General features: G+C 37.5%; 1 protein-coding gene and 1 pseudogene across 2 annotated transcripts in view; one reads left to right on the top strand and one right to left on the bottom strand.

The window, feature by feature from the left end:
- Positions 1-13552, bottom strand: part of MDM4 (MDM4 regulator of p53) — a 45759-nt gene that overhangs the window by 14922 nt on the left and 17285 nt on the right. Inside the window, exons 2-7 of one of the 2 annotated variants that reach the window (XM_036075902.2) lie at positions 13260-13372; positions 11691-11765; positions 7861-7994; positions 6560-6615; positions 2348-2415; positions 1515-1614 (exon numbers count right to left, since the gene is read on the bottom strand). In XM_036075902.2, the coding sequence (XP_035931795.1) occupies positions 1515-1614; positions 2348-2415; positions 6560-6615; positions 7861-7994; positions 11691-11765; positions 13260-13337 (511 nt within the window). In that variant the 5' untranslated portion in view covers positions 13338-13372. The remainder of the gene's footprint in view (positions 1-1514; positions 1615-2347; positions 2416-6559; positions 6616-7860; positions 7995-11690; positions 11766-13259; positions 13373-13552) is intronic. The other variant, XM_078078293.1, reaches the window with a different exon arrangement.
- LOC118525274 (histone H3.3C-like) lies at positions 9004-9516 on the top strand (annotated as a pseudogene).

Genomic DNA, 13552 nt, shown 5'->3' with positions numbered 1-13552 from the left:
AAGAAGGCACCACATATTCCAAGTAAAAGATCTCGTGTTGTACATCCAAATGACATTCAAGGTGATTACTAACATAAGTATGGTGCTACCACAACATCCCATCATCCAATCTTTTTTTGTTGTGCTATCCTCTTTCCCTACTTCCTCACTCTCCTCTACCTCTTCCCAATGCACCAGCCACACCAATAGCAACCACAGGTGCTTAAATGTGTTGAGATACACGTGCTTGAAAACTTGCAATAAATGGGTCCCTGTCAGAACAAAAGATTACCTTATCTACTTACAAATTATGTTGAACGCTGCCCATTAAGGTCAGGGGAAAGTTCAGCTTTTCACTTACTCATTACTACAATTATCGAAACCCAAATTCCTGAGATGATGCCATATTAAAGTTATCCTCGTCTCTTCAAGCTCTCTAACATCTTGTAAAGGGAACAGAAATATCCTTTCCATGTATACAAAGTCTGTCCTTTCTACCTACACACTTTCCTGAAAATACTAAGTTCTTTATTCTCAAAATTTACAGCACAAACTAAATACAGTCTCTTGAATAGGCTATTCTTATCTTTCTGAGTAGCAAACAAGCAAGGACCTGCATTTAAAGAAGAAATTACACATTTAATACCATACAGACTGAAATAAACTCCAAGGTGACTAGGTAGCTCAAAATTCGGTTGCATGATAAACTGATTCAATTTTAAACATTTAAGACAATTACAGCAGCATCACTTTCTGAGATGTTGCTAGAGGTCTAACCTGCCATTGCTCCAAGTGTGAGCCAGTACCGAAACTAGAAACTCTCATGCCATAAAATACCTGAGTAATTTATGATTTTATATACCTGTATAGAAAAAAATTTAGGAGATACTTTATAAAGCAGAGCTTGGGGAGAACTTTCAAAATATCGATTAACTCATTTAACCTGACCATAGCATATCCAGTATCGATGGCAAAGATCTGAGAACTATCATCCAAGAGCAAAGGAACTACTAGGCTTCTGAGGTCTCATTCTTGGCTCTGACAGACTAAGTATGCATCATCTCTGCAAACTTCAAAACTCTACAAAAATTAGCCTTTGCCTCAAGCAGACAAATCAAAATAAAAATCCTAACCAGACTGAATATATACAAGTATGTCAATATTTAAAAGGCCAAGGCAGGTGATTTACTAGGTGGCAAATTGATAAATCTGTAGCGATCTTCTATTAGCATGCTAGCCAAAGGACAGGTCTTGCTCCATCCCAGTAAACACAGGTTGCTAAAAGAGCACTACCACCTTCTTCAAAGTTAACAATGGTCACTAGGGTAAAGAAAAAGTTTTTAGAAAAGAATGAGAAGTAAGTATGACATATGCCCCTCCTACTTCATATGCAAAGAAAGTGCAGTATTATTTTTGAGTTGTCTACAGAATGGTCTCAATTACAGCCAGTGCTTAATGTGAATAAATGCCATTTCTACAAGTCATCAACAAAAGAAAGAAAAAAAAAAAATGTATAGCCTTAATCCAAAACTTACCTTCTCTAGAATTTCTGCATTTATGTTGTGAGGTAGGCAGTGTAGGAATATTGCCTTCTTCCGTTCTTTTCCTGGAACTGGAACTTTCTTCTGCACTTTGCTGAAAGAAAAAGGGAAAGATGTCTATTAGTGCAGTAAAAATGACTGAGACCAGGGGATGTAGCAGTTCCATTCTGGCTCACCAGTTAGTGTGCGGCACAATGGGTTACGCACAAGAAAAAGATCTCTGAAGTTCACAACAATCATCAAATAAAGGCAACATCTCTCCTTAACCCACTGGGAGCAGAGCTAAGAGAATCCCAAACCTGGGGGGGGAAAAAAATATCTGCACAAAAGGCCAAAATCTACTGTTAAAAACAGGCTACCAATGTAAAGCCTCTATACTACAAAATTAGGCATAATTCAGAAAACATGTGAAACCCTCAGCATATACCAAGATGATCATAAAGTTTTCCCAGGTCTGGAGAAGATTTAAGAATGGCCTGACATGAACTTAATTGCAAAAAGCCTGTTAAAATCTAATAAAGCAGTTTTCTCAAACACCTATATACATACACCATCACACACACAGGCATACACAAACCCCAAAGAAAATGCAACTGGAGGAACTGAAGATCAGAAGTGCTACATCCCAAAGAAAGATTCAGAGACTGGAACTCTGTTATGGGCAGAACAGAGAAGTTTCACTCTGTCCCTGGTCTGTGAACTCCCAAGAACCTTTCTTAATTAAATTCTTACCACATTCAGAGAAAGGTCTTGGGAGTCCAAGATCCATAGGTACAGAGAAGGGGCCACTCTGTACAACAAAAGAAGTCACCGTGTGGTGATTTTACCTTCAGTTGGTCTTGACTTGGAATATCCATACTGTGATCCTGTGCGAGAGCGAGAGTCTGAGCGGCATCTGGATAGCAAGTAAAACAAAAGGAAAACCTTCCCTGGTAATAACCATTCTTTCCACATAAAAAGGACCTCAGCAAACAACCCTGGAGCCAGGTTTGCTCCCTAAAAATGTACTTCTCCGTGTTGGCTGGACAAGGCTCTCATCCAAAAGGGAAAAATCAAAACTGATAAAAATGGCAAGGACCATGACAGGCTATATTCAAAATGTATTACCAAAATGTAATCTGGGAGAAAATGAAAAATAACTAAAAAATGTTCATGGCAAACTTTCAAATTTTAATATGAAAGTGATTCCAACCAAGAAATAATGAAGAGTATCTTTTATTATCTCTTCCCACAGGTTTTTTATTATTCAATCTGCCTAACTTGTAAACAACAGCAAAAAAAGTTTGGCCTTTAATTTTTATTTTCAACTGTTAAAGTTATACAGGGTTATGAAATCTGAAAATCTGGAATTTTCCCCACTTCCTTCATCACACAATAGCACCTCATGGAAACTTATATTCTAAAGTGTCAATGATGATTTCCTGGCTTAAACTCCCATAACCTGAATATAGAGTAGTTGTTTTTAATTAACAAGTTTTATTTTTCCCAGTTACTATAAACATTTCCTAAGAAGGAAGGGAGAGCAGATAAAGTTTTTCTCAAAGCCAATGAAAAGCAAAGAAAACAATAACCTGAGAGAAATTCTTAGATAGTCTGAGAGAAATGTATTTTGAGGACTTGGAAACTTTTCAAGCAGAACAGAAGATGAAAACTGAGCTATAGGAAAACGACAAACTGCAGAGAATTTAGTAACCTAGACTGCTCATTATATGAGGTTATATGTAACTGAAATGTTCCCAAATAAGTGTACCAAGGGTTGGGTTCATTAACTACTATCAGGTCCAGAGATAAGACACTTAAGGAAAACCTCATCCTCACGTAATAAAGACTGCCAGAGAAAAGAATACGGATCCTACAACTGGTCTGATAATTCAGTTGTTTTGCACAAAGCAAACAATTTCAAAATTGTAATTATAAAGAGCATGACTTCTATAAGCATTTTTATAGGTAAATGGAGAATACTGAGAAGTTTAAGAGACAGCATTTTCTGACCGCAGTGATCTTCAAAGATCAACTAATGAGACGATGCAGATAAAGCATTTCTTTAATAAAGCAACTTGCTTACTGTCATTTATAGTTCTAACACCTTACTATCTTCCTTAGGTTAAAACATTTAGAAGTAGGGGCGCCTGGGTGGCTTAGTCCATTGGGCATCTGCCTTCAGCTCAGGACATGATCTCAAGGTCCTAGGACTGAGCCCCACGTCAGGCTCCCTGCTCAGTGGAGAGTCTGCTTCTCCCTCTCCTCCTGCCCCTACCCCCACTCGTGCACGCAAGCTCTCTCTCTCTCTCACACTCTCTCAAATAAATAAATAAGATCTTTAAAAAAATAAATAAAACGTTTAGAAGCAAAAAAATTATCTGGGAAAACCACAATGTACAAAGGAATTGTAAAATAAAGTTTGTCATATACATTTCATTTTGTTGGTATACATGTGAAGATGTGGACAAATGATTCCTAAACAACCACCTTTACTTTAAACAATGATACTTTCTCAACCATCAAAATAAAAGGTTTAACTCACTTGCAAAGGTGTACAACAGATATAGAAAACATTTTTCTCATTTGTCCTTTTAAATAAAACACATGCAACCCAATTTATTCAGATCAACAGAGATAACCAACTACAGGCACCAGTGCAAGTGCAAGTCAAGAGCAGACAATCATAATTACTTCGAGGCAATATTCTGGTTTTGAATATTGTACTACGGTTATATAGGATGTTAGTTACCATTTGGGGAATCTGGGTAAAGAATACTTGGAACTCTTTATTATACTTTTACTACTTTTTTGTAACTAAAATTATTTCAAAGTGACAAGTTTAAGAACAAACAAAATGTTTTAAAGATTTAATGTTCAGAGAGAAAAATGTGTTCAAAAAAATTGGGGCAAATTCTGTTATGACATCAATGTGTAGTAGAATGAAAAGAGCAAGAACCAGTCAGTCAGAAATATCTGTTCTATCAATTATCAGTGGCAACTAATCTTAGACAAATCACTCATTCTATTAAAAACAAAAACAAAAACAAAACAAAACAAAAAACCCCTCCATTTCATCATCTCCAGCCCTTCCTCACGGGGTTATTGTGAGGATCAACTGAAATGTTATCAAACTGTTCATTTTAATAGATGGCATGTTAAATGCTGCAAGTGCGAGAGAGAGAGAGGAAAAGTGAGAATTACATCCACTGGAGTTATCCAGAGAACAGATCAATCAGAAAACAAATGCTACTGAAAGAGCAGATCAGCAAATATAAAATCCTCTGTGTATTTCAAGCCTGCAGTGAGTATCCCAGGAAAGCCCTACTATTTCACAAGTGACTGAATTTCAATAAAGCACCATATTATTTGCAAGTCCTTCCCACTCAACAGAAATTTACAGCTGGGTGAAGTGGGCAAAGTGGACAAATGGCTCAATGAAGTCAACAGGCTCCAAAATTCAATGTAAGTTCAAAATCACATTTCAATACAAAAGCAGTCTCTCTGCTCTCACGTTAAATCATAAATCTTTATTAGGAATGGATTCTTTTCAATTATTTGTTTCACTAAACTATTAAAAGATAACCAATCTGAAAGAATTACAAACTTGGGCTTTCTTTAAAGGATAAGGTTAGGGGTGCCTGGGTGGCTCAGTCGTTAAGTGTCTGCTTTCGGCTCAGGTCATGATCCCAGGGTCCTGGGATCGAGCCCCACATCGGGCTCCCTGCTCAGCGGGAAGCCCACTTCTCCCCCTCCCACTCCCCCTGCTTGTGTTCCCTCTCTCGCTGTGTCTCTCTCTGTCAAATAAATAAATAAAATCTTTAAAAAAATAAAAATAAAAATAAAAATAAAGGATAAGGTTACCTAAAATCTAATTTGAAGCTCACAAAAGGGCTTCACGGAGGAATGGAGAAAAAAAAAAAGTTCCATTATTTGGAAATGAGTAAAAGACAGGGTTACATTTAAGTTATATCCAGTTGATTGATCTCTAACACATCATACTTCAGATCCCAAAGCAGCCTGCTTCCTGCACCTACCTAATAAACTCAAAAGGCAGTATTTAAAATATATGGAATCAAGCAAAGGGTGTTAGGACAAATTGGCATTCATATAACAAAAAGCTAAAACCATTAGGTGAAAGGTTCTTGGGGGACCCTGACAACAGATGGATCAGAGGAACACCACATGAGCCCATGGAATCAACATCACTGAAAGAGGGACAAGTGGACCTTACATAACTCGGATGTGATGGAACAGATGTACAAAGCACCACCTATGACACCTTCTCAGCAAAAAACTTAAACTTGAAACTACTCAAGCATTACTAGCTTACCGAAAATAGAAGAAATAGACAAACACATTAAACAACATCACAAGAATATAATCTGCAACCTCTAGAATTTGGGAAATTCTATAGGACAAATGATTCATTTCTTCAACAAATAAATGACATAAAAATAAAAGGAGGATTGTTTTATAAAGATGCTTAGAGACATATCAACCAAATGCAATGTGTGGACTTTGTCTGGATCTTGATTTCAACAAGCCAAATGTAAAAGACATTTCTGGGATGACTGGGGGTCAACTATATACACACTGGCTATTGGATAGTATTATGGAGTTATTATTTACTTTATTATTATTAATTTTGTTGGGTGTAAGAATGACACATGGTTGTTATAGAGTCAAAAGCTAATTAGTGTAAGTTATGTTTAAAGGAAAAAGGTCTTTATCTGTTAGAGATTTTAAAAGTATGTCCAGATTAAAAAAAAATAATAAAATTAAGAAAAAAAAAAAGTATGTCCAGATGAAGCAAATGTGGCAAAATGTTAACAATTATTAAGTCTAAGAGATGGGCATTATACTAATCTATTTTCAGTATATTTGAAATTTTTCACAGTGAAAAGTTAACATCCCGGTAACATTCTGTATGACAGGTATCCCTCCCAATCATGCCAACACAGCATTTCATTTCCATCTTGATCCTCCTTGTTTTCCCATCATTTGCCCCCTTTAGCTCAAAGCTGTGATACAGTCTGAAGAAACAGGATGTGACGTACCTGTAGTGGCAGAGGCTAGAGTGACAAGATTCTTTCTTAGCATATCATAGAGAGGGCTGTCAGAGAGAAAAAAATATATATTAATAACCTCATGGTTTTCCATTAAAATGTTACATGTCTATCTGATACGTGATTTTCCAACTTTCTCTATAACACATGGAGAAGCAGAATGTTTTCCCCAGAATAGGTTTGTTTCTAATTATTTAAATGTCAAGATATTCATGTCCAAGTGCTTGTGTTACTCTGCCCCCATTAAGAAACTAATTAATTTACATTTTGTTTAATTAGCTAACAGTAACACAAGATTTCCTTTGGAGACCATTCCTTCCCACTAGGAATTAAGTTTTACAATTTTAATTGAGGAAGGAGTGGAAGGTAGTCTTACCAAAGTAAGACAAAATGAGCTCAGAAGAAACAGTCATCACAAAGCTATAGAAAGAAAACATTGGCTTCTCAATTACTAATTAGCTTTTGACTCTATAACAACCATATACACCCCACGCAGCTGGAGAAAGTCACACAACAGGTCAGAGAAGCTCTACTGTGATTCTTTTTTTCCTTTTTTTTTAAGAGAGAGAATGAGTGGGGTTAGGGGAAGAGGGAGAAGCAGACTCCCTGAACAGCAGGGAGCCTGATGTCGGGCTCAATCCCAGGACTCTGAGATCATGACCTGAGCTGAAGGTAGACGCCCAACCGACTGAGCCACCCAGGCGCCTCTCTGCTGTGATTCTTATGAAGCCCATCATTCGACCTCAAACTGCCCAACAATGCTACATTTCTCTAATCAGCTCACTCTTCCTCTCTGTAACAGCTGCTTCACAAAATTCTAACCTAGCCACATCAAGCTCCTCCTACCCAGGCCTTTGCACATGATATTCAATCTGCCAGAAGCTCTCCAACACTCTCCTAGAGCGCCTCTCTCTCCTCACTATCCTGCAGCTCTCAGCTCAAATAGCACTTCCTCAAGAACTGTACCTTGACCCCTAAGACCCTAAATCCCACCCCCAACACAGCTTCATGTACCTCTTGTCTGTAACACCCACAGTATAATTTTACCATGTGCTGGTGTGATAGCCTGATTAAGATGGGGAAGAGCATCTACTGTCTCACTGCTCTTTAAGCTCCGCAGAATCCGAGATTGTTGCTCACTAACACGTTCTCAGGGCCTCAAAGTTTACCTGACATATGTAGGCCCTTAAATATTGATTGACTAAAGGAATAAATAACCATTAATATCCTATGGAGACTGAGTGGTTAGATATAAGCACCCAAAAAGATAAACAACCCCTCACTCTTCTTACCTTGGATCTTTCACGGAGAAGCTCTGACGTCCTAGTAGTTCTCCCAAAAGATCTCCACCACAATACACCATATGCTGCTCCTGCTGATCATAAAGCTGCTTCACCATTATATACTGGCCTAGATAGTGCATGACCTGCAGGGCAATAAAACGGTATAAAGAGGTCTGTCCAACAGCTCCAAAGAACACAAATTAATTATGGTAAGGTAAGGGAAGTTAGTTTGTTAGAAAAAGAGAAAACACATATGAGCATGACTGTCAGTGCTTGTGTAAGGAGTCCTACAACAAGATGGTTGTCCCCAACTACTAGGTTCATCCATTTATTATCATGCTGGACATCAAGAGACTCTTATTTTTTAGAATAGAGATGTAGTGGTCTGACAATGAGAACAAGTGTTGAATTTACCTAGTATCCCCTTAAAAATTTTCTCACCAGTCCAAATAAAGAGGTGTGTTCTATGACTAGAAGTAATAAACCTTAAATGCGCCTGGGTCTTAAAAATATTTTCCAAGTCCAGGGACACATAACTACAAGATGCTTTTGACGCATGTTCACTTAATTCCTTTTTGGCAAAAAAAAGTACAATGGTTAATAAGCCATCAGCACTATAAGTGCATAAAACATAGAATCTAGTATCTATCAAATAAAAATTTATCTGGCTTTTTTCAGAGTTCACAAAAATGGAAGGAACTCAGACAAGTTCATGATTCAAGTTTTAAATTATCTATTTTTTCTTAATGTTTTCTCTATGCAGATTTTTTTAAAAGGCTTAATAATTAAGTTCACTTCATGACAGTCAGAACTTTGTTGTCATAGATCACAAGCAGACCAAAGCAGCTATCTTTATCCTTAGGTCCCAACTTCTCAGGAATTATTAGATATCTGCACAGAAGATTTTTCCAACACTGTCCCCATTATATTGGTACAATAATGCTCCTAAGCTCCCTCTATACCAAGCAACATTTCACCCCAGATAATCAAATATCTAGGGGGAAATAAGATGGGGAAGAGCATCCACTGGAAGAAAAAGGAGGAAGTTTTATATTTATATCTGTCCAACTTCCAGAAGAAATAAATTCACTCTAAGTATACAAAATAAGATCTTCTAAGGCAGTATAGATCATCTACCCTATAAACGTGTACATAATCGTTTGCAGCCACTGCCGCACCATCACGGTCTCTGGCTCCCCGAGCTCCAGCTGAAGGAGAAGGGGGAGTAAGTAAGGTCTCTAGACTATGGCTTGTACAAAGCAGACCACTCGCAAATCAACCGGTGGTAAAGCTCCGAGGAAGCGACTGATTACAAAAAGCCACTTGCAAGAGTGCGCCCTCTTCTGGAGGGGTGAGGAAACCTCATCGTTACAGCCCGGGTACCGTTGCACTCCGTGAAATTAGACATCAGAAGTCCACTGAACTTCTGATTCCCAAACTTCCTTTCCAACAACTGGTGCGAAAAATTGCTCAGGACTTCAAAGAGATCTGCGCTTCAGTGAAGCTACTGGTGCTTTGCAGGAGGCAAGTGAGGCCTGTCTGGTGGGCCTTTTTAAAGACGCCAAACTGTTTGCCATCCATACCAAACATGTAACAATTATGCCAAAAGACATCTATCCAGCTAGCACGCCACACACGGAGAATGTGCTTAAGAATCCGCTATGATGGAAAACATTTCATTCTTTAAAAAAAATTCTTCTTCCTGTTGGTAGTTCTGAACATTAGATATTTTTTTTCCCATGGGGTCAAAAAGTAACTAAGTATATGATTACAAGTGGAAAAATAGGGGACAGAAATCAGGTATTGGCAGTTTTCCCATTTTCATTCATGTGTGAGTTTTTTAATATAAATGCAGGGATCTAAGGCATCCATGCAAGTCAAAACGTTTCAGTGAACAAGTCTCAGCAGTTCAACTTCATAACAATTATAAATAAACCTGTTATATTTTTCTGGACAATTTGGATTTTTTTTTAATTTTTTTTTAGATTTTATTCATTTATTTGAGAGAGAGAGAGAGCTCGTGCTTGAGAGAAAGCACAAGCAGGAGAGTGGCAGAGGGAGACGGAGAAACAGACTCCCCGCTGAGCGCAGAGCCTGAGGCAGGGCTTGACCCCAGGACCCTGCAATCAAGACCTGAGCCTGAGCCAAAGGCAGAGGCTTAACCAACTGAGCCACCCAGGTGCCCTGGATTTTTTTTTTTAAACAAGTAAATTTCTGGAGCACCTGGGTGGCTCAGTCATAAGTGTCTGCCTTCGGCTCAGGTCATGATCCCAGGGTCCTGATCGAGCCCCGCATTGGGCTCCCTGCTCGGCGGGAAGCCTGCTTCTCCTCTCCTGCTCTCCCTGCTTGTGTTCCCTCTCTTGCTGTCTGTCAAATAAATAAATTAAAGCTTTAAAAAATAATAATAATAAAAATAAAATAAACAAGTAAATTTCTCACTGACAGTAACTGTATAGTGTTGGTAGCATTTTTATCATATGGTAGATCCATCCATTCACTATATTTTTCTGAGTTGCCCTACATGCAAGTACATGTTTTTAATGTTATCTGTCTTCTGTGCTGTTCCTGTAAGTTTACTATTAAAATGCATTAAAAAGGGCACCTGGGTGGCAGTCAGTTAAGCGTCCAACTCTTGGTTTCGGCTCAGGTTGTGAGACGAGCCCCACACTGGACTCTGTGCTCAGCACAGAGTCTGCTTAACACTCTCTCTCCTTCCCCCTTTGCCCCCTCCCACCTACCTGCATGCTCACCTGCATGCTCTAATAAATCAATCAATCAAGCTAAATAAATAAATAAAGCATTAAACTAGGAGCACCTGGCTGGCTCAATCAGTAAAGCGTGCAACCCTTGATCTCGGGGTTGTGAGCTCGAGCCCCACACTGGGTGTAGAGATTATTTAAAAATCAAATCTTAAAAGAATAATAAAATAAAAATAAATGCATTAAACTAAAAAAATAAAAAATTAACAATGTGTACATAATTACTACTCTTATTATATCATACTGCCTCAATGCACATATTGAGAACCAATATTTAAAAATAAAAAATTAAGAAATTATTTATGCACCAGATAGGGTCAAAATTCATAATAGAGAGCTTCACGTAAACGGACTCTAATTTTTTGCCCAGTAAAACATTCTCTCTGACCAATATGTACTTAATTTCTTAACCCAGGAAAACTCTACCATGAGATTGGAGATAGCGTAATTCATTGTAACAACCTTATTGATAGAAAATTCCATACTTCAGGGCACCTGGGTGGCTCAGTTGGTTAAGCACCAACTCTTGGTTTGGGCTCAGGTCATGATCTCATGGGTCCTCAGATCATCGAGCTCGAGCTCGAGGCCGGGCCCCCACATTCAGCACGGAGGCTGCTTGAAAATTCTCTCCTTAGCATCCTTTAGATGCTAAATAAGTTATTTAAATGCATAAGTGTTTGAAATAACTCACAGTGCTCAGAAGAGTATCAGACACATTTATAATGAAAAACTACTGCATTTAATTCCTGCCTGGCAGTACATCCTATATATCATAGACTGTGTCATTTTTTAATCTTGTACACACTTTGCATTTTAACTGAGATCAATGAATTAACGGTTAATGTTATGTTTGGCTGACAACATACTTCAAAAGGATATTTAAAGGAAATATGAAGTTCAGTTTAGCTCAATGGTCTTTAAAACAAAGCAAAAGTTGCCTCTCTAGTACCTCAGGCAGAGAATTTCCTTTCTTGGGCCTGATTTCAGAACTATATATTCATCAGCTTCTACTTTTTTTATTTTCATCAGCCTCTACTTCTCAGCTGTTCTTATAACTGAGAATTCTCTTTGATGGCTTACCTCTTTAACAGTGAACATTTCACCTTGTGCACCTGCTGCCTGCAAAATCTTCAAAAGTGGCTGTTTTGGTCGTACCTGATATAAACATAAAATAAACCTGCTATTTACATTCCAACAAATTGGTTTCTGAAACCCTAGGGAACAAGAAAACCTCATTTTTTTTTTTTTAACAAACCCTGGTAGATACTTACCATCTAATAACATACAATCTTCCAATACATACAATAATAGCAGATAATCAGACTAACTACTTGTCACCTCTCTGAAAAATCACATTTTCAAAAGACAGCTACTAGGATGGCCATAATAAAAAGAAAAAAGGAAACAAAAGTAAGTATTGGCAAGCGTGTAGAGAAACTGGAACCCCTGTCTACTGCTGGTGGGAAGATAAAATGGTTCAGCTGCTGTGGAAAATAGTTTGACAGTTCCTCAAAAAGTTAAACACAGAATTACCATATGACCCAGCAGTTCCATTCAAAGGTATATACCCAAAAAAACTGAAAGTAGAACTCAAACAAGTATTTGTACACCAGTGTTCACAGGAGCATTATTCACAATAGCTAAAAGATGGAAACAACCCAAATAGCACCGACAGGTGAGCAGATAAACCAGATGTGGTATAAACACACATGGGATAGTGACTCTGACATTTCTTGACTCTGTGGAGTCCGTCTTTAGCCACACAATTTTATCTTTAAAATTTTTATGGTCAAACTTGTCTCTCTCTTCCTCTTACCACCTCTTTGGTTTTGTCTTATTTAAGGCCCCCTTCATCCTAAAGTTTCACAAGCATTTCCTAAATTTTCTTCTAATATTATTTCCCTTTTTACATTTAAATCTTCATCTATCTGGAATTTGTTTTTGTACAGTTTGAGGTCTTCATTTGTTTCCTTCCAGAGATGGACAATTACATCAAAACCATCTATTACATAAGCCACATTTTCCCCCATCAAATCCAAATTCCACCTTTATCATGCACTAAGGTACACAATACTATACATATTGTGCAATGTTTATGAAAACACAAGACCAAATTATGTATTTTTATATGTTAGAGGAAAAGATCTGAAACAAGACACACCAAATTAATAACAGTGTTGTCTTAGGGGGAAGGGGCTTTGGGGGAAGAAGAGAAGAGACAGTCAAGGAGTCCCTATAGATAAATACTTTATAAATACATTATAAAATTGAATTTTTTAATAAGAATATATTTGCTATATTTACAACTTAAAATTAATTTTTAAAGAAAACAAGCTTGTTAAAATGAAGTGAGAGAGACAGAAAACAAACATATAACTTGACCCCAAATTCTCCACAAGCCACCCATACTCTAAAACACAAGTTTTCAAAATGTACCGTATTTTAAGCAATCTGTAACCTCATCTTTATTTAATCAATAATCAATTCAAATTTTGAGCACTGACACCATTTCCTAGTTTCCCTAATATGGCATTTAAAAAATAATCCATTCTGCTCTACATAAAATCCTAGTAAGTGAAGTCACCTACATGCTCCAACTCAATTTTTTAAAAGCTTACAGAAAACTAGGAATGCCTAAAAATGATTTACCTGATTGGTTTGTTCTGGAGAGATCCTGCAAGCACTGTCAGAAGTTGAACACTGGGCAGAGGTGGAAAATGATGTCATTTTGGCAGTGAAGAAATTGCGGTCTGCAGATAAATCTAAAAGGAAAAAAAAAAAAACATGAAATCTCTTCTAAAGTAGAAAATTCTCACTTTAAGATTTACAAAATAGCAGCCAGCAGAAGTAAAAAAAAAAAAAAAAGACACACATATCAGAGCGCCCTACACAAATGCGATATATCCATATGCGGTTCTTGATATTCTTCTTATCCCTAAGTT

This window comes from Halichoerus grypus, chromosome 7 (assembly GCF_964656455.1).
Source record: "Halichoerus grypus chromosome 7, mHalGry1.hap1.1, whole genome shotgun sequence".
NCBI classification, from domain to species: Eukaryota; Metazoa; Chordata; class Mammalia; order Carnivora; family Phocidae; genus Halichoerus; species Halichoerus grypus.
Note: the sequence above shows the minus strand (reverse complement) of the source record. Positions and strands in the feature narration are given on the sequence as shown.